Here is a 19,654-nt window from a genome sequence, read left to right as displayed (position 1 = left end):
GTTTTCTTAACGTGTCTTTCACAGAGCAGAAGTTTTTAATTTTAATAAAGCCCAACATATCCTCTCTTGTTCTTTAATGGATTGTGCTTTTTGGCATTATATCTGAAATATCTGTTGGTATCCACCAACCCAAGATCACCACGATTTTCTTTGATGTTGTCTTCTAGAAGTTTTATACTGTTGTGCTTTATGTTTAGTTCTATGATTCATTTGGGGTCAAGTTTCTTGTGAAAGGTGTAGGTTCTGTGTCTAGATTTTTTTTGTTCCTGGCATGTGTAATTCTGCCATATTCACTTGTTAGTTTCAAGAATGTTTGTTGCCGCTGGCATGTGGATGTCTGTTTGTTCCAGTACCATTTTTTTTTAAACTGTCCTTTCTCCATTAAATTGCTTCTGCTCCTTTATCAAAGATTAGGTGACTAGATTTGTATGGGTCTATTTCTGGCTCTTTGTTCTATTCCTTAATTTATTTGTCTATGATTTCACCAATACCATACTGTCTTAATAACTGTAGCTTTATAATAAGTCCTAAAGTTGGATAATATCAGTTCTCTAACTCTTTCTTGTTCTAATTTTATATTGGGCATTTTGGGTCTTTGAGCTTTCCATATAAACTTTAGAATTAGTTTGTTGATCTCTATAGAATAACTTAGTGGGAATTTGATTGGGATTGTGTTGAATCTGTAGATCAATTTGGCAGGAACTGACATTTTAACAACACAAGAATGAACATGGACTATCTTTCCATTCAATTAGATTTTTTATCACTTATATCAGTTTTGAAGCTTTCCTCATATAGACCTTGTATGTATTTTGTTAGACTTATACCGATTTCATTTTTTTGGATGCCACTGCAAATGGTATCGTATTTTTAATTTCAAATCCAATTGTTCATGGCTGTCATATAGGGAAGAATTTGACTTTCATATATTAACCTTGTATTCTGTAATTCTGCCATATTCACTTGTTAGTTTCAAGAATGTTTGTTGCCGCTGTCATTGATTCTTTGGGATTTAATACTGTAGAATATTCTTTTAAGATTTATTTATTTTTTTGAGAGAGAGAGAGAGAGAGAGCATGCCAGTTGTGGGGGGGAGGTGCAGAGGAAGAAGGAGATAGAGGATCTCCAGCAGACTCCCTGCTGAGCAAGGAGCCTGATGTGGGGCTCAATCTCGCAACCCTGAGATCATGACCTGAACCGAAGTCAAGAGTTGGACGCTTAACTGACTGAGCCACCCAGGTGCCCCCACTGTATATTATTTTTAAAAAACCTACATCACGTTCCTATTATCAATAATAATGGTAATTAACATTATGGAATACATAGTATGATATGGCAGGTGTCATTCTGTATTTGTCATCTCATTTAATTCCACGACAACTGAGATCCACCAGCACCGTTTTTTAGTCCTACTACAGATGAGGAAACTGAAGTTTATTCAGTGACAGAGGCATGTCTATCCGAAAGGCAGAGGCAAGACTTTGCCCCGTCCTTCTTCTTTTTTTTTTTAAGATTTTATTCATTTATTTGACAGACAGAGATCACAAGTAGGCAGAGAGACAGGCAGAGAGAGAGGGGGAAGCAGGCTCCACGCTGACCAGAGACCGCCCCCCCCCCCGGACGCAAGGCTCTATCCCAGGACCCTGAGATCATGACCTGAGCCGAAGGCAGAGGCTTTAACCCACTGAGCCACCCAGGTGCCCCTGCCCCATCCTTCTTACTGGGAAATAAATAGAAACTAGCACATAGTTACATATCTAGCAAGCTGTTCAGATGCCTTGCCCCTTCTGATTCTCGTAACTGTGTCTATAAGAGTAGATAATATTCTGATATTCATTTTACAAATGAGGGAACTGAGGGTCCTGAAATGAAATAACTCATTCGGGATCATGCACCCGGTAAGAGGTAGGGTTTAATACCCATTCTCACTGCGGGCGGGTAGAATTATTACAGACAAGCCCGGGGCTCAGCGTGGCCCTGTCATACAGCCATATGACAACCTAATCTGTAACAAGCAAGGCTGGAAGCTAAAGCTAGGGTCTTGGGAACTGAATCGAATTATATTTTGGCATCACATTTTGAAAAGATCCCAAATTGTGTTATTTAGATTCTTGTTTTGCTAGGCTCTTTTTAAGTCTTGACATCCATTAGTTTTAAGGAGCACTTAAACCCATTTCCAGTTGTCCTATCACAGAACCCACACTTCACTTCGGTTATGATGTAAACTAGCTAATGTCCACACTGGCTGGGGTCTGGATTTGGCTGCAACTGCTGTCAGATCTATTGAAATTGAAAAAGAAGGGCTGTGAGAGATGGTCAGGTCTCCTCATTAGCTCAGTGTTGCAGAGCACGTGCACATATTGCTGCTTTTCTACTGCCTTTGGGTGTTTTCTTTCTCCATTGCTAATGACTAATAAAAAAAGAGAGGGAAAGAGGAGAGGAAGCAAACAAGAAAGCAATTGCTATTAGATTTTCTTCTACTGCAGCAGGTTTCTCATTTTGCAAAGCTCATTAGAGGTGGCTATATGGAAAGACTTGCAAGGTGCCCCAGGGAGAAGGGGAAAGACAAAGGGGAAGAAGAAACTTTTCAGAGATATGACCCCTGCCACAAATTCACACAAGAAACAGCTCTTCCTAGGCCATGTGTTCTGATTCTAAAAAGCACCTCATGGCTTCGTTTGAAATGTTAACAGGGAAGGAAAGTAGGGAGGAAGGGGAGGGGAGGGGAGGAGAAGGAAGGGGAGGGAGGAAGGGAAGAAAGAAGGGAGGTAGGAAAGGGAACGAGAAAGATAAGAAAAGTTTCTAACTACTAACAGGAGTGAAGTTATAAATGCATGGATGCTGTGTGGTTAGTTAAAATGTGGCTTTTTTTTTTATTTGTTGTTTTAAGTTAGGAGTTTTGAAATTTTTTAATCTAATTTGGAGTCCAACCTACTGGACGTTCAATTTCACAAACATTTTTGAGAGTCTCTTATGTACCTAATGTGCTTTTGGGAACTGGAGGAGAGAGAAAACACAGTCTCTGCCCGCAGTGTGTGTGGGGGGGTGGAAGACATACCCACAACAATTCTGGTGTATACTGTGATAGGAAAAGAGATGTTCAACATACCATGCTGGGAACATTGCCTTTAGCATTAATAACTCTCCTAGATGTCAGGGATATGGTATGAGGTAAGGAAAAAAATTAAATCCACCAGCCAAAAAAAAAAAAAAAAAAAAAAAACCCCCACCAAAAAAAAAAAAAAAAAAAAAAGAATCCCAGGATAGAAAGAAAAGAACTCCAAATTAGTAGCCACCTGTCCTGGGTTCTCATTATAGTCCTATCATGTGACTTGGACAAGCTGTGTCTGCTGCCTGGAAAGAAGGAAAAGAAAAGAATTTGAGGTCCATCCCAGCTCTAAAATTTGCATCTCCCTTACTCCTAATCAAGACGGGCTTTCCAGAATGTTAAATGAAACTGTGCTCCACAGCAACGATAACTACCTTTTATCGAGGGCCTGTTCTTGCCAGGCCTTCTGCTAAGCAGTTTGGATTATGGGCTCTTCTAATCTTCACAACAAGTATGTAAGGCTGTGATGATTATTATTCCCATTTTTCCAATGAGCAAACAGAGGCCCCGAAAATGTCCAATGTTCTGTCCAACCAGAGCCACGTAGGGGATTGGAGTTGGAACTACAACATAAATTCAGGTGTGCCTGGCTGGGAGACCGCTTCCGAGGTGAGAAAGGAGACCCAGAGTGCCCATGGGAACAGGGCTCCCCTTCTCCGGGACTCCTCCTTAGCCCTCTGTGCTAGAGCCGTTTGGGGACACATGTTTTCAGCAAAGAAATGACCCAGGACTTCAAAGACCCCCAGAGATGGGAAGGGACTTGCACAGCCTCACAAAACCGGCTTCCTGTCCAGTGTAGGACTAGGGGTACATAAAGAATGGTGAGGATACATGACAGGATTCAGACAGAGTCCCTGGTCGACCTTTGGACCCATTCAGTAAGGGGTTTAGCTCACCTCTTCTGTGTCTGTTGCTAAGCTAGACCCTTGAGACAGACGTGAATGGAGGGAGGTATGGGGGTTGGGGTGCCCTGAGAACAGAGAAGGCCGTGAACACCAAAAATTGAAGATCCTAAATGCAATGGAAATGGTTTTAAAGGCACAGGGATATTGGCTTCTGTCTTTGACTGTGATCGCGTAAGCAGCTAGACCCTTCTGGAACGGAGGGGGGGAACCTCAGCGTGCAGTAGGGGCCAGCCATCTTGGCTCTGAGGCTCAGCCGCCCCCTCAGACCAAGGGACTCTTCACTCAGACCCTACAGATCTGGGTTCCAAGGCAGCCTTTAGGTCCAAATCTCTGGAGGATCTGCGGCACGACTATTTCTCCTCTTCAGATCTCATTATAGCATCTGGAAAGCAAAGATGGGGCTTGGTGGTGTCTCAGGGCCTTTGATTCCTCCCCTGGAGAACTGGAGGGAGAAATTCGGCAAACAGCTCCAGAGGCCCCGGGGACAGCAGTCCGGTGTTAGGACACAATGAGGAATCCCTGTGCTGACACACCGGCAAGGAGATGGAGGGCGAAGGGGATGAAGAGAAGATAATGTTTCTCTAGCCTGCAATTTCTTTCAATTTCAGGGATTGCAATTACCAGGACGGGAGTTAGTAGCGGCCATGCCTGGAATGCTTAAGTGAGTTTGGTACCACTGGTGGAAATGGTTTTGCATTTAGAGATGGAGGCCTGTGCAAGTTGTAAGCCAGGCTTCACATTGTGTGTGTGTGTGTGTGTGTGTGTGTGTGTGTGTGTGTTCACACACACCTGCAGACGCATGAGGGTGGGGCAGGAGAAAGCGTGTTCCTGGTTAGGGAGGGGGGTACAGGAGTGGCATCGATGCCCTCGTTGCATGTGAGCCTAGGAAAGTGACCTCACCCCACTGAGATCCAGCTTCCTCACCTCCAATATTGAGATCATAATAATGACTTTGCAAGATATTAGAAATGTCTCTGTCTGTTGGCGCTGCTTTAACAAAATAACCATTGATTGCATGGCTCAAACCACAAACGTTTTACTTCTTCAAGCTCTGGCGGCTGGGAAGCTCATGTTCTAGGCACTGCCAGATTCAATGTTGCCTAGGATCTGTTTCCTGGTTCATAGATGGCTCCTTTCCTCACTTGGTGGAGAGGACAAGGAGCTCTCTGGGGCCTTTCATAAGGGCACTCATCCCATTCACGAAGAGCCCACCCTTATGACCTAGTCACCTCCCAAAGGCCCCACCGCCAGATACCATCACATTGGGCATTAAGTTTGAACATATGGATTTGGGGGGTGGGACACAGACATTCAGTCTATAGGAAAAAAAAAAAAAAAGGCGAGAAAGGCATCCTGCAGAGCTCTTAACACATGGCAGGCATTCAATAAAGAGCAGTTACATTATTAACGCGGGCATCCATCTGGCACATTCAGCTAGCGCTGGTATTTTCAGTGAGTCAACTTTTACTTTCCATCATTGTGTTGAGGGGCAAAATTAAACATTACTAGCATCTTCTTGCCTTGTCTTTAAGAACATGGAGTTTAATTGTTCAAAGTCCAGCTGAGTAGTTCTGTGCACTTATTAATCTCTTTATTCTTCTGGTCCCTTATTTAAAACAAACAAACAAACAAAGCCCTTAGAACAAGAGTACTTAGCCCCCAGGGTGGCTGTGTGAAAGGAGATGTGTGTAAAACCCTTAGATTGATGCCTAGGACATTGTAAACAATCAGTAGATGTTAGCTTAAAAGTGATGCTTATTATTTTGATACTGGATAACGAGGGAAGAAAAGATAATGAGGAAGAAAAAAAAAAAAAAAGATAGGGAAGGAGACCTGAATAAGGCTCTGACTCAGGCCCCACAGAAAGGAGATTGTAGTATCACAGCTGGATGGGGTATCTCCCCTTCATAGCCATTCAGATAGGAGTCATTCATTCATTCATTCATTCACTGAATAAGTGCTTCCAGAACCCCTTGTGTGTGTTTCAGCCACCGTGTCAAGGCTGGATGTACAGCAGTAAATAAGACAGACATGGTCCTTGCTTTCAAGTGCCCTTGGTCCACAAGGGAACCAGTGAGTGACTGGGACCAACAGTCCAGAGTGAAGATGCCAAAATAGGGGAGGGATGGGTGCAGTAGAAACCCAGAGAAGGGGCATCAAACCCCCAAATGAAGGGAGAGGCATCAGCAAAGCTCTCCTGGGGTGGGGGGTTGGAGTGTGGTAGACAGAATAATGCCGCTCAGATGTCCATGTTTTAATCCCTGGAACCTGTGAATAAAATATATTCCATGGCAAAGGTGGTTAAGGGTATAGGTAGAAATGAAGTTGCTGATATTGAGATAAAGAGATTATCACCTAGATTTTTCAGGTGGACCTAATGTAATCCTAAGGGTCCTTAAAGTGGAAGGGGGAGGTAAGATAAGAGAGGAGGCCGGAGAGGGAAGTGATCGCAGAAGGACTTGACTTGCTTTGGCTCCCTCTGATGGTGGCAGAGCCTAGGGACCTAGAGCCAAGGAATGTGGGCCGTCTCAAAAGCTGAAAAGGCGGGGCGCCTGGGTGGCTTAGTGGGTTAAAGCCTCTGCCTTTGGCTCAGGTCATGATCCCAGGGTCCTGGGATCGAGCCCCGCATTGGGCTCTCTGTTTGGCCAGGAGCCTGCTTCCCTTCCTCTCTCTCTGCCTGTCTCTCTGCCTACTTGTGATCTCTGTCTGTCAAATAAATAAATAAAAATTAAAAAAAAAAAAAAGCTGAAAAGGCAAGGGAGTGGTTTCCCCTCTGGAGCCTCCAGGAAGCATGCATCCCTGCTGACACCTGACTGTAACCCTGAAACCCATGTCAGACATCCGACCTTCAGAAACATAACAAGTGTTAAGTTGGTGGAAGTTGGTGGAAGCCATGAAATCGGTGGTGATTTGTTAGAGCAGCCAGAACACTAATACCCAGAGCCAATGATACACAGGAGTCAGGACCGTCAGTTTAGAAAAACATTCTGGCCACAGGATGGTGAATGACTTGGACGGATAAGGCTGAATGCAGACCACATAGTTAGCAGGTTGTTGTGCAGCCCCAGGAAGCAAGGTGTGTAGATGAGGAAGGCTCAGAGGGTAATCGGCCCGATAGATCCCGACAGCTGAGAACTACAGAGCTTGGAATGGGAAACAGATAGGCAGAGAAGAACCACGCCTTCTGGAAGCTGCGGTCAGGACCAAATCAGGTACTGTGGAAGTAGGACCTCACTTCCAAAGAAGGGGCTCGGGGATACCTTCCAGAGAAGATGACACCATGAAGTCTCTCTCTGGGGCCCTCCAGAGGGCTCAGAGGAGGTTACAAAAAAGAATTAAATGCAGCCCCGGCTTTGCAGGAGCCCACAGGTCAGACAGAAGGGGGCAGGCAGGTTAACGTAGCCGTTCTTACTGACCCGCCAGGACATGCCAGGTGGAAGCAGCTCTGGGCTGGAAATCAAGAATATGGATGTGTAGCCTGTTCTGGTCTTGCAAACCCGGGAGCCTTTACCTAAGTCACTTCTCTGCCCCCTGCCTTTGTCTCCTCGCTCTTCATTGTTGGGAGACTCAGCTGAGATAACAGTGGCCTGGGGTGCCTGGGCCTCTGCAGAGCCAGGGATGCGACTTTGCACCCATGATCCGAGAAACAGCATGGAGGGTGGGGTCATGAACTTCATCCTGCCCAGCAGGGGATGGCAGCCCTGGGAGCCTCCCCCTGGAGATGGTCGAGCTTGCTCGAAATGCTGGGGATTTTAGGGAGATCTGGCAGTCTTCCTGTGAGTCTCACATGTAGCAGCTGAGCTGAGATGGGCTGTCAGCTGGCAGGCTCAGGAGGAAGGCAAGAGCATCCTGATGGGCCAAGACACAGCAGTCTGCTCTCCGGCCATGGCAGGTGAAAACGGGGGTGTCTGGAGAGCTCTGGGGGTTTCACTGTAAGGGGAGGTGGGCCCCGGAGTCAGTCCTGCTGGCATAACTTATGTCGGCCTCCACTCCCACTGCACACAGTGGGTGATGGGGAGCAGGGTACATGCAGGGCCTCCTCGCTGGGTCTCTCTCAAATCTGTGTCTCTTCTCGATAATTCTGTCACACCGCTCCTCCACCATGCTGGTCTGGGTGGCTGCAAAACCCTGTAACTGGTCACCCTCCCTCCAGCCTTGTTCCTTTTTTGGCTTGCTCTCCAGGCTGTGTCCAGGCTCAAAATCTCTGGTCAGATAGTATTGCTGTTCCGCCAAAACCCCTGCCGGGGAGGGTGTCCTCGCCCTCAGAAGAAAGCCTGTGTTCCATAGCATCACTTTGAAGACTTGCAAGATCTGAGCTCTCTATCTGCCCCTCTCCAGCCCATCTTTGCTTTTTTACTCAATGCTTTTACATCCTGAATCTAAGCTTCTTTCAATTTCAAGAATGTGGCATTTGAGTGTTCCATCTCTCTCTCTCTCTCTCTTCGTCTCCCGTCTCCCATAGACACACACACACACACACACACACACACACACACATGCAGCACTTTGGACTTTTGCACATGCTGTTCTTTCTGCCTGGACCCCACTCCCACCTTCTTTTCTTGCTCTTTCCCTGGATAACCCCTCCCAAACAGTCAAGGCTCACCACCTCCAGGCAGCCTTCCTCCCCTACCCCATCTGTATTAGGTACCCCTCCTCTTTACTCCCTTAGTCTCTGTACCTCCCCTATGAAACTTAAACTTTTTTGAGTCTTAAATTTTATCACTCTAACCTCTAACCATCTCCTTCAACAGTTAAAGATTCAAACTTTTTTTTTCACCACTACAACTCAGTTATGCAAGAACACTGTAGTCTTCTGATTTTTCTACCACTGATACAACCTTTTCCTCAACTTTCCATTCTGTGGATAACAAAAAAGTATTTCAAATTGCCAATTAAGGATACAGAATATCCTCTTTAGGGAAACTATTTAGTGTATTGGAAGTTGAGCTCCTTACGGACTCACCCTGTCTTTTCCTCCCCCAGCAGGCTCCCCCACCTCCACTCCGCCTCAGGGCACAGGGGCTGCAGATAGCAGAAGGACGTTGGTATAAACTTAGCCCTCTGGATCCTTGCTGGAGTCACTCTATGATTTCTTACTTGAGCTTGGCTCCGAGCCCCTTTGCTCTAGCAACCCATTAGGATGTGGATGGTCTTGGGTTGTCTTTTGAGAAGAATCCACTGCCAAAGTCCAAATTAATGAGGTCCCCACACTCTGAATTCCCCTTGTTCTAATCTCAGGGAGCCTTCCCCATCCCTGCCTCCTTGGGAGCATGGAGGGTGTACTAGGGTCATGTCTACTTTCTTCTCGCTACCCTGTGGGTGCAGGAATTGGAGGCTGACTTCTGCCAGCCTCTAGCTCACCTCCTGCTTCCCTCTCACGGGAGTTTCCATTGGCTTATTGGATAAAGGGGCTCCCCACCTCCTCAGACTAATCCCTGATCTGGGGCGACAGCCCCCCATGTTCCCCCTTACCTGCCCTGGGCCATTTCCCAAACCCTTGTTAGTATCTTAAGCATTTGTAGATGCTGCCCTCAAGGCTAGGGTGGGTGGGGAGGGCGTGCTGACTTCTGATAGTCCAGAAAGAGGTTGTCTACCTTTGAATCTGAGCTCTTGGCCCCCTAGCCTTCTCTCCTCAGCAATCCCTCCCAGCACTGGTATCAGAAAGAAGGGTTTTCTCCTTCCTTTTCCTGTCTGGTGGGAACTCCCCTGAGGTCATAGCCTGAACCATCTTGCATTAAAAGAAGACACTATGATCTGAGTCAGCCAGGCCTGGCTTTGATACAGAAGGGGACCTTCACTTCCGGCACAGGCTGGCTTTCCAAACTCTTGTCTAGCTCAAGACACTACAAAGTCAGCTTTGAGATGCAAAGCTGGGCAGTAACCCCCTTTCTTCTCTAGATGGTATTTGTCCTTCTACCTAAGGGATGAATGCTTTTGATTTAGTAGGTCGGGTATTAGAGACAAATATGATTTATGGGGAATGAAAAATGTTTCATTTTAACCTTTTCAAAACCATTATTCACCTTGCACACATTTACACATGTGTGTAGAAGCATTTGTACACATGTATCTCCTACTAGGCGTGGGGAGCTTAAGGGCAGAGGATATCTATTTTGTCATTGTATTCCCAAGGCCTGGTACATAATATAAAGATTTATTGGATATTTGAATGATTGAATGAATGAATGAATGAATGCAAGAATGACTAAGTCTAGCACTTGAGCAGGGAATGTAAACAAAGACCCATAATTAAAAAGCAGCTCCCAGGAGAACCAAGTTTCTGACGGCTCCTAGAGAAGAGCAGGGCATGAAGGTAGCCATGGACAGACATCAGCCTCATTTTAAACACCAGGCTCTGTGGCTCCAGCACCGACGGAATGGCTATAGGATCGAGCCCAACACCTCTCAAACTGGGGCTCAGAGAAACCCAAATATTTTGTACCAGCTCTTCACCCCTCCCAGTCCCAGAGGTGGGGAGTGGCTTCCCCAGCCCTCCACAGTGAGACAGTGACAGAGCCAAGATGAGACCAGGTGTCCCCACTCATTGACCACAGAGGAAACCACATCTCAGCCAAAGACGCTGCTCTCACTTGGCGGAAAGACTCAGTCTAGTTGTAGGTGAGGGATGGGGCACAGTTTAAACCGGGAGAGATGTCCTCATTGGCATTGGGAGCTTAAGGCCACCGTTGGAGGAGGCTTTGGGCAGCCTAGGGAGAGCCAGGAACCATAGACCACTCCCTGCAGACTCAAGAGCTTGCAGCCCGCAGCTCCCAGCCCTCCTTCCCCTAAAAAAGGCTGCAGACAGTGCTGGCTGGCTCTGGGATGATTTACTTCCCTGAAATACCTCAATTTAAATGCTAATTTCCCCAGAACTGAGGGGTGATCCAGCTCCTGCTTGCTGGTGGCTGTGTATTAATGTATCCAAAACACTCACACATATTCTTAAATTGGGGCAGGAGGGAGGGAAGACCTGGGGGGGGCGGGTGGAGGAGACCAGCTTCCCTGGCTTGTCATTCTTGTCAGCATGGCTGATGGGCACGAAGCTGGACAGGGTGCATCCTCGGTGGAAATGCTCCGTAGGCTTGAGTCACTCGGAGGTTAGGTGCAGATGGCATGGAGGGAGAGGAGGCCTGATACTTAGGGGGCTTCTACAGAGTAGGCACTGTCTTGAGTTCTCTGAGGCTCACAAAGAGATTCAGGATCTGGTGTGGGATTCGGGAAATGGAACCCTCACTCAAGAGAACTTTGTGCAAATCTTCCTCCCAACCCCTTCAAGTCCCAAACTCATTACTTTTGCAGGTGAGGTCCCTAAGTTTCCTAAAATGGAACTGAATTCCCCAAAGCCAGACGGCATTTGTTTCCATGTCTGAAGGACTTCTGAACCTTTGCCTTTTCCTCCACCGGACCCCAAGGCCAGTTCTGGGATCTAATCACGGGCAAGATGCGTGAGGATAAAGTGACAGGAAGGTTTTATTCCAACAGGGGAAGTCAAGATGATGACATGGAAGAGGAGGCGGTTTTTTAACTGGACCTCTTGCTTCCTGCTGGCGCTCCTCGCCCCAGCCCACCCCCTGCTTCTCCGCCTCAGTGCAAATGCACACATGGACACCATGCTCTTTCAGAGTGCGAGGTCTGACCAACCCCTGCTTCGAGAGATCACCTTTTCCCTTCTGGTCCCTGCCACCTCAGGGCGGCTGGGGCCCCTGGCTCCTAGCCAACCTCTGTAGGAGCCGGGCTGCCTGTGTACTTGGGAAGAGAAAGAAAGTAGAGTTTGAAGCTCCATGTGGAAGAGCTGAAAATTTAGACCCAAATTCCCAATATCCCTTAGATCCAAGAGTTCTTTGAGCCTCACTCTGTATGCAGATGGCACTGTGCTAGGCCCTGGCGAGGAGGCATAAAGGAGACAGGCATGGTCTTGGCCCCCGTGGAGCTCCCAGTTTAGTGGGCCACACGCCTATCATATAGGGTCCCCACAAGCACAGCTACCATTAGGAGCTGGGAAGCTCTTCATGGAAGAAAAGAGCCAGATGCTATGGGAGAGCATAGTGGGAGAACTGGCTCCGGGCAGATTTCTCAAAGGCAGGGAAGTAACATGTGGTCTGAATCATGAGTAGGTGATGGCCAGGTACAGGGGGCAGGGGTGAGGGCTTTCCGGAGAGAGAGGGCAAATCCCCAGTGCACCCTTTGTACGAAGCAAGTATGTCCCACGAGGGCAGTCAGTGTAGCTGGACAACCAGGGGACAGGGGCTCAAAACATGCGGCGGGAGGAGTGGGCAGTGGCCAGATCTTGAAGGCCTTGCAGACCTTGCTACATTGCTTGCCTTCTACCCTGGTCCTCGTGAATGGGTGAATGGGATACCTCCCCGTCCCCTGCCGGAGCCCCTGGGATGCAAAGCAAACCCTGCCCAATGGGAGACCCAAAGCAGTGTCCGTGGAATGAATGAGTCCTCATACTCCCAGAGTTCTCCCGAGTCCCCGGAGCCCCGGATCTGCTCTTTTTAAAATGTGATGAATCTTTTCATAGACTATCAACCGAGCTCGAACTCTTTTTCGTGGATATTTTGGGGGAGAAGTTTGTCTACAGAAACAGGGCCCTGTCACTGTTTGAAACATGGCATGCTCTTATGTACACACACAGACCCCTCATGGGCACGAGAGCGAGAGCGAATGCACTCTGGGCTTGAACAGCAGCACGGCCCGGTCTCGGGTTACGCCAGTGACCAGGAGCACGGACTTGGGATTGGTCCCTTGAACGTGTGCTGACAGTGCAGGGCAGTAAGCGCGGAGCCCCTAACTGTGGGCTCCTAACTGACTTCCTAACTGTGGACCTCAGCTGGACAAGTTCCCTAACCCCTCTGAGTGCTCTTTTCTTTATTTACAAAATGGGAATCGTAACGGTAGCTGTCTGCTCGAGTTCCATGGAGTTAAAATCGCACACACGCACACACACATCCTGTCTAGGATGCAGCTGATGATGAACAAGATGATCGATACATAAATATTACTCATTCTTCTTCCTGTCTTCCTATTATTAGGATTAGTTGCCTATCGTTTTTTCTTTTTTTTTCCTTTTTTTGCCTTATAGTATTTTCTACACACACGTACACACAGGCTCTGAGAATCTGAATCCGCTTTCTGCCGTCTGCATTTAGCCAGCCTCCCGCGTCCCTTTCCCAGGTTGGTGGATTCTGAGGCTGCTGTCTGGGTTCTATCTGAGGTTCTGGGCCCAGTGGAACTTCTCTGGCGGTCGCCACTCCCCTCCGTGTTGTTACCTCCCCAGAGAGCCGGTGGATTCGAAGGCCCTGGGCGCCCTCTGCTGGCAGCGGCCGTGCAGGACTCATGACCATCCCCAAGCGGCCGCAAAGGGACCACGTCCTGAGGGACCATCCTCCGACTTCGCTCTTCCTGCCTTGCCATCATCCCCAGCTTCGTGACTGCCTCCCTCCCTCCCAGCCTTCGCACTGGCTTGTGAACTCCCACTTCCTCAGGATCCTTCCTGCTCCCTGAAAGCTCCGGGGGGGGGAATCCTTCTCCCAAGAAGACCGGCATCATGAGCCAGCCCGAGGTTGCCCATTGTGCTGTTTCCCATTGTCCTGTGGGGTCAGATTTACCCACGGAGTGAAGCCTGGCTTAACCAGAAGACGGGGGGGGGGAGGGGTGAAAAGGGGGGCTCTCTCTTTAAATGCAGTGCCAGAGAAGGTGTGAAATGGAGCCGCCCAGATGGCAAAATGGAAAACATAAGCTTGCTTTCAGATCCCTCTTCCCAGATGCACTCTGTGCCAGTCCCAGAAGGCATTGCTCCCCTCAGAGTCTCCACTTCCCTGTTGGCTGAGGGAGGGCACCCAGCTCCAGGGACACCGAGCACCTCGTGTGGTCATGTCCGAACGGGCAGCAAGCTCCTTCTGTCAGCTGCGATCTGTCTGGGCTCAGGGCCCCCATGCATGCTCCTGCTCTTATGCATTGACAGTGCCCTGCACCTGAGCCGTGGTGAGGAATGGGAACTGCGGGGCCAGACCAGCTGGGATCTCCAGCTGTGTTGTGCTGGGCAACCTCTAACCCGAGGGTCTTAATGGCATCAGCTTCACAGGGTTGGGAGGAGACCAACGTACAGTGCCTGGAACGGTGCTCAGTGCATAGTATCTGCTCAACAAACGGCTATTCTTATCATCATGGTAATGGTATTTCATTAAGGCAGACTGAACAGCTTTTATGATCCTCCTCTTACCTATGAGAAAATTGAGGTTTGAGTGGTCTACTCCAGGCTGTACAGCTGGGGTGTGCTGTGGGCAGAACTGGGGCCCAGTCTTCAGAGACGTTGGCATCTTCTCATGCCTGACCTTAACTGCCCATGAAACAATTCATGGGTCTCATGGGGAAGGGTCCCAGAAGCATCCAGCCCTTGGTATTTCTGATAGCTGGGTCCCACTGGCTGTTATGCTTGGCTCCATTGTTGTCTCCCCCAGTTGGCTGAGAAGATCTAGAGAACCAGGGAAGAATCCAGTCTCTCTGAATCCCTAGATCCAGCTCAGGGCTCCACACAGAACATGTATTTAGCTGATGAGTGCAGAGGGACACCCTCTCCCAGGCCATATCCTTGTGGGAGGATCTGTATCCTCACAGGCCAACCTCAGAAAGGAAATAGGAGGAAACGTAGTCCCTCAAACCCTGGCGAGTGTTACATGGTCCTTTAAGGGCACGCCCCCTTTCCAGAAGGCTCTCTCTTTCTGTTCACATTGCTGTTCCACGCACCCAGGCTTGCAAACAGATCATACACTAAGCACAGACACCTAGGAGAAGCCGTGATCACAGACACACACACATAGGCATAAACACGTACAGCTTGCCAGACAGACAGTGGTCCTCCCACACAGGCACATTAGACAGCATGCCTCAGTGTCCCCCATGTGGACCCAGAAACTCACAGTCATGCACACGCATGCCCAGCCGACACTCCCCAGCCGAGCTGCCTACGTTACCGAGTGGGCAATCAGCAGACCTCCAGGCACATCCCAATATTCACCTCCTCTTAACCCTGTACCACATGTTTTATCATCTTTAAAAAGGATATAATCTACAGCTCTCTTGCTGTAAAGATTAAATGATACAGTGTATGCAAAGTGCTTAGCCAGACCCAGTAAATGATAAGGATCCGGAACTTTGTAAGAGATGATGGTGATGGGGAAGATGGGGATAATGGCTCTTCCCCCCGACTCCAAGGTGCTCAGGGGTCAAGACGTGGGGGGCTGACTGTTCACTAAATGAATGAATCCATGGGACACTTCATGGGTACCTGGGGGAGGTGCGCACCGTGGGGACATGGAGTACAGACAGGAAGTGCTCCAGGCCCCCATGACGTATGCACAGCTGCTTCTGTTGGACCCGAGATCCAGGCTCCAAAGGCATTGTTTTGGCATTCCTTGTTTTTGTTTTCCTCTTTCCGATTTTCATTTCAAGGTTGCCCATTCCAAGGGGTACGATGAAGTGACAAATCTCTTCCTCCCTTTATTCTTCTCCTCCCCCTCCTCCTCCTCTCCAGACTGTAATTACTGTCTCAAAATCTGAGGGTCCCTGAGCATGAAAAGACCTCAAAAGTCAGATGTTAACACGGCAATGCCTCCAATACCTGCATACCAAGTAGCTGTCCGTTTCCCTCCTTGCACTCTTTCAGGAACGGGATGCTCACCACCTCTCCTGGCAGGCTGTTCTATTTGGAGGCGGGTCTGTTGTGTCAAAGATTAAAGCCTGCCTCCATATGATGCCCCATTACTACCCCGCCTGCCCTAAAGACTACCTCTGTTCAGGGTTCAGTTCCGTGAGGTCACCCCAAGGACTGTCTTGGAAACAGAGTTTCTTGGGATGGCATTATAAGGAAGGATTAGAGCAGGAGAAAGAGCACTAGCCTGGGATGGGGGAGAGGTTCTGGGAGCAGGTCATTCCTTTTCTCTAGGCCTCAGTTTCCCTATCTGTAAAAGAGGAGTCTGATCCAAAAGATCCCTTAGGACCTTTCCACTTGAAGACCCACCTGTTCTTTCAAGCCTTCCTGCCCCTTTCTCTGTGTGCACTCCATGCTCTTCTCGGTTCCCTCACATTCTGGCTCACCATTGTCACTGCTTACGCAAGGGGATGTTTAGCAGCCAAATACACAGTTTGTAGAGCATCAGACTGTGTCTTAAGCAATTGGCAGCTTTATCCCATTAAGTGTTTTACAACTACCCTGAGATCTCACTTTATAGCAAGGAGATCAAGGTTCTGAGGAGCCGGAGTTTGCTCCAGACTGCATGGCCAGTACACGGCGGGCCAGGATTTTGAGCCCTAGCCTGCCAGATTCTAGAGCCTGTTGTTAGCACCCTGTTCTCTGAGGCGGGACTCGGGGAGCCGGATGCACGGCAGCAAGGATGCACACCCTCTTCTGAGTGTCTCCATGCTGATGCCAAGTTCACTGCCCTCCTACCCTGCAGCCCCCAGCGGCCTCCACGCCCTCATTTGGCGGTCTCTGTGCTCCTCTCCACAGGGAGAACAACTTCATCAAGGACTTCCCTCAGCTGGCCGATGGGCTGCTGGTGATCCCGCTGCCGGTGGAGGAGCAGTGTCGGGGCGTCCTCTCTGAGCCCCTCCCGGACCTCCAGCTGCTCACTGGTAAGACACACCTGCTGGACCTCCCCCAGCCTCTCTCACTGCACACCTGTCCTCTCCAGGTGCCTCGACACATCCCAGACAGGCCTGTGCAGGCCTCCTCCTTCCTGAGGGACAGAAGGGCGAAGGGACCTGCTATTGGCCAGGGGTGGGCCTCCTGGTATGGGCTGTGCAGAGCTGGGGGGGCTTCTCTGAGATTCCAGAATCGGAGCTGGGCCAGATTGACTTTCAGCAGATTTCCGGGACTTTGACTGCAGTCACCGTGCTGTGCCTCAGCCCCACAGAACTTCTGCACCCCACATCACTGGACCTTTGGACCCTGTGACCCGCACCTCCCCACATCCCCAGCTTTTCTACTCTCTGCTCTTATGAGTCCAACCTCTTGATTGTACATAAAAGTACGATCATGCGGTATTTGTCTTTCTCTGTCTGGCTTATTTCACTAGGTTTATTTTTACATCGTTCTAAAGCAAAATCACTGGACCCCTCCACCGGGAGTCCGTCTTACTTGAAAGTGTTTGTTACACAGCTTGATTTTGAACATGGGCGCTGAGCCGTCTTGGGGGGTGATATTGTTTTCCCCATTTTAGAGATGAGGAATCTAGACTCAGAGAGGGGACAGGAGCCGCGCAAGACCCCGCAGTCGGCCAGGACAAGAACCAGGTGCCACGGCTCCAGGTCTTCTTCCCTTTCCATTGGCTCTGCAGCTCCCACCCCTACCCCCTCTCTCCTCGCCTGCCCCCTCACAGGGAAGCTATCTTCTGCAGACTCTCCTGGGGCTCCCTGTCTTCTGTTCCACCCAGGATGCCCTTCTGCTCCCCCTTACCTTCTCGCTGTTCCTCTTCTGTCTTTTGTGGAGGGATTTTCCTAAGATGTGAGGGCCCTGGCTCTGCTTTGGTGATACAGTACTTGGGTATCTCAACCGTGGCCCAGGGAGAATGGCCCCCCTGGCGAATGACCGAGGTCTTACCGAGAGGGAAACTGACCCCCAGGGAAGACCCTTCTGCTGCTTGCTAGCACTTGGAAGCTCCACGAGCCTTCCCTGTAAAGAGGCAGAGACAGGGCAGAAGGACCCACATCTCCTAGGAGCCACGCACCCTGCGTGTCTGAATCCACGTAACCCTGTAAGGGTTATTGTCCCCCTTGAAATGGATTAAAGAAATCATTCAATTCGTCTAAGTTCACATCACTAGTCTGTCGTTGAGTCAGGATTTAAGCCCACTGGGTCTTGACTCCAAAGCTGATGCCGTATCCATGACCCTCCACCCCCTTCTTGACCTGTCCTCCTTCAAAAAGGGCCCAGATGTAGATCAAATGAAATCACAGAAATAAAAATGCTTCGTAAAATCTGCCAAAACCTGCTGTGCCTTCCTTAATTTTCATAAGATCGCAGAATTTCAGAGCTGACAGGGACTGTAAAGGGTGTCTAGTCTAATCCTCCTTAGCAATGGAGAAATCAGGTCCGTAATAGCCCTACTGAATAATGGTTCTTCTAGGATACACCCAGTCACAGGGAGCTCACCCCTTAAAGCAGATAGCACCATGGTCCATGGGGAGGTGCTGTGCTTCAATGAGAAAGACCCTGGATTTGTCACCATTCTTTGTGTGTCCTTGAGCTCTTTCTCCTCTGAGCTTCCATTTCTTCTTCTGAAATAGGGGATTTCAGTTCTTTGTCAGCAGTAGGCAACTACTGGAGACTGCAGGTATAAAATGCTCAGTGCATTGTGGTTCTATATTAGTAGTACAAATTGTTAGGTTTATTTGTTTTGGTTTAAGGATCTTTGGAGGCATCCTAATAAAGACACTGTTGGATTTCTAAAATTAAAAAATAATAATAATTACCAGGAAAAATACCTCCCTCATGTTATCCCTCATCTTTGGCAGAGATCTAGGATAGGGTCAGGTAAGGTGAGGGTCGAGGATGAATAAGGGCTAGGGATGGGCCTAGGATGGGGATGAGGATACAGGTAAGTAGGTGAGCCAGCAAATCGGCATTTGTTCGGAGCCTATTACTATGTACCAGGCTCTGTTCCAGGCTCTGCAGGAGTGAGAATAATAAAGACCATGGCCTCAGCCTCAGGAAGCTGGCATTCCACTGGAGGAGCTTATAGTCCAGGCTGGAATCCAGGAAGGACCAGGGATGGAGAGAAGTGAAGGGTGCAGTGACAACCAGTTCTGGGGGGTGAGGGGCAGAGATGATGGCTTTATACATGTCTTGGTAATCAAAAGGGGTAGCCTGTTTTTTTTCATTTGGACATAATACCACCCAGTGAATGAATGGTACCCACAGCCTCCATCAGACTGTTCTGCTGCCCTCTCTGAGGGTGGGTCCCAGTTGCCAATACCCACACCAAGCCTGCCGTGAATCAGGACCAGCAAAAAAGATGGGGCAGAGGCTGCTGAGCCACGAGCATTCGGCCATCCTGTGCAATCTGGTTTCTCCTCCCTGACTCAAAACATGGCCTGTCCTTCCTCTCCCACCCTTCCCAGCCTTTCTAGGGGAAGGATGGGACAGGCAGAGCAGATAAACAGAGAGGACATATTTATGACAAAACAACCTCGCTGCAGTAGACATGTATATGGAGATCATGAATATTTTACTTTAAAATGAAAGCTTCTAAAAAAAATTACGTTATTCCTGAAAAGGCTAAGGAGGGAAAAAATAAAAAAAAGTTGACAGTAATGGACAACTTTAATACTGCAGTAATGTCCAGGAAGAAATCATTTGTTACAATGAGATTCTCATTTTCATCTTGGTATCAAATATCTCTTTAAGTGCCTCCTCACCAGGGGACAAGAGAAAAGGACAGAAAATGTGCCTGCCATTTGCAGAGGATACAAAACAACATTAACTGCTGATGTGACTAGCATTTCCTTTTCATGTATTTCTTCCTGATTGTAAACAAAGAGAGTTTTCAATGCTTAGAGCAAAAAAATTTAGAAAATGCTGATGAATATAAATCCATAAACAAGAATCGTTAATACCCCCACCACCCAGAGTTAA

The 19,654-nt window shown here is 48.6% G+C and overlaps 1 protein-coding gene across 3 annotated transcripts in view; it reads left to right on the top strand.

Annotated features, from left to right (window-relative positions):
• Window positions 1-19,654, top strand: part of ASTN2 (astrotactin 2) — an 851,408-nt gene that overhangs the window by 596,913 nt on the left and 234,841 nt on the right. For all 3 annotated transcript variants that reach the window (XM_032865713.1, XM_032865714.1, XM_032865712.1), the window contains one exon: window positions 16,529-16,653. In XM_032865713.1, the coding sequence (XP_032721604.1) occupies window positions 16,529-16,653 (125 nt within the window). The remainder of the gene's footprint in view (window positions 1-16,528; window positions 16,654-19,654) is intronic.

The sequence above is a fragment of the Lontra canadensis genome, unplaced genomic scaffold (genome assembly GCF_010015895.1).
Source record: "Lontra canadensis isolate GAN:19392208 unplaced genomic scaffold, GSC_riverotter_1.0 scaffold30, whole genome shotgun sequence".
Taxonomy (NCBI): domain Eukaryota; kingdom Metazoa; phylum Chordata; class Mammalia; order Carnivora; family Mustelidae; genus Lontra; species Lontra canadensis.
This window is presented reverse-complemented; position numbering and strand designations above follow the sequence as displayed.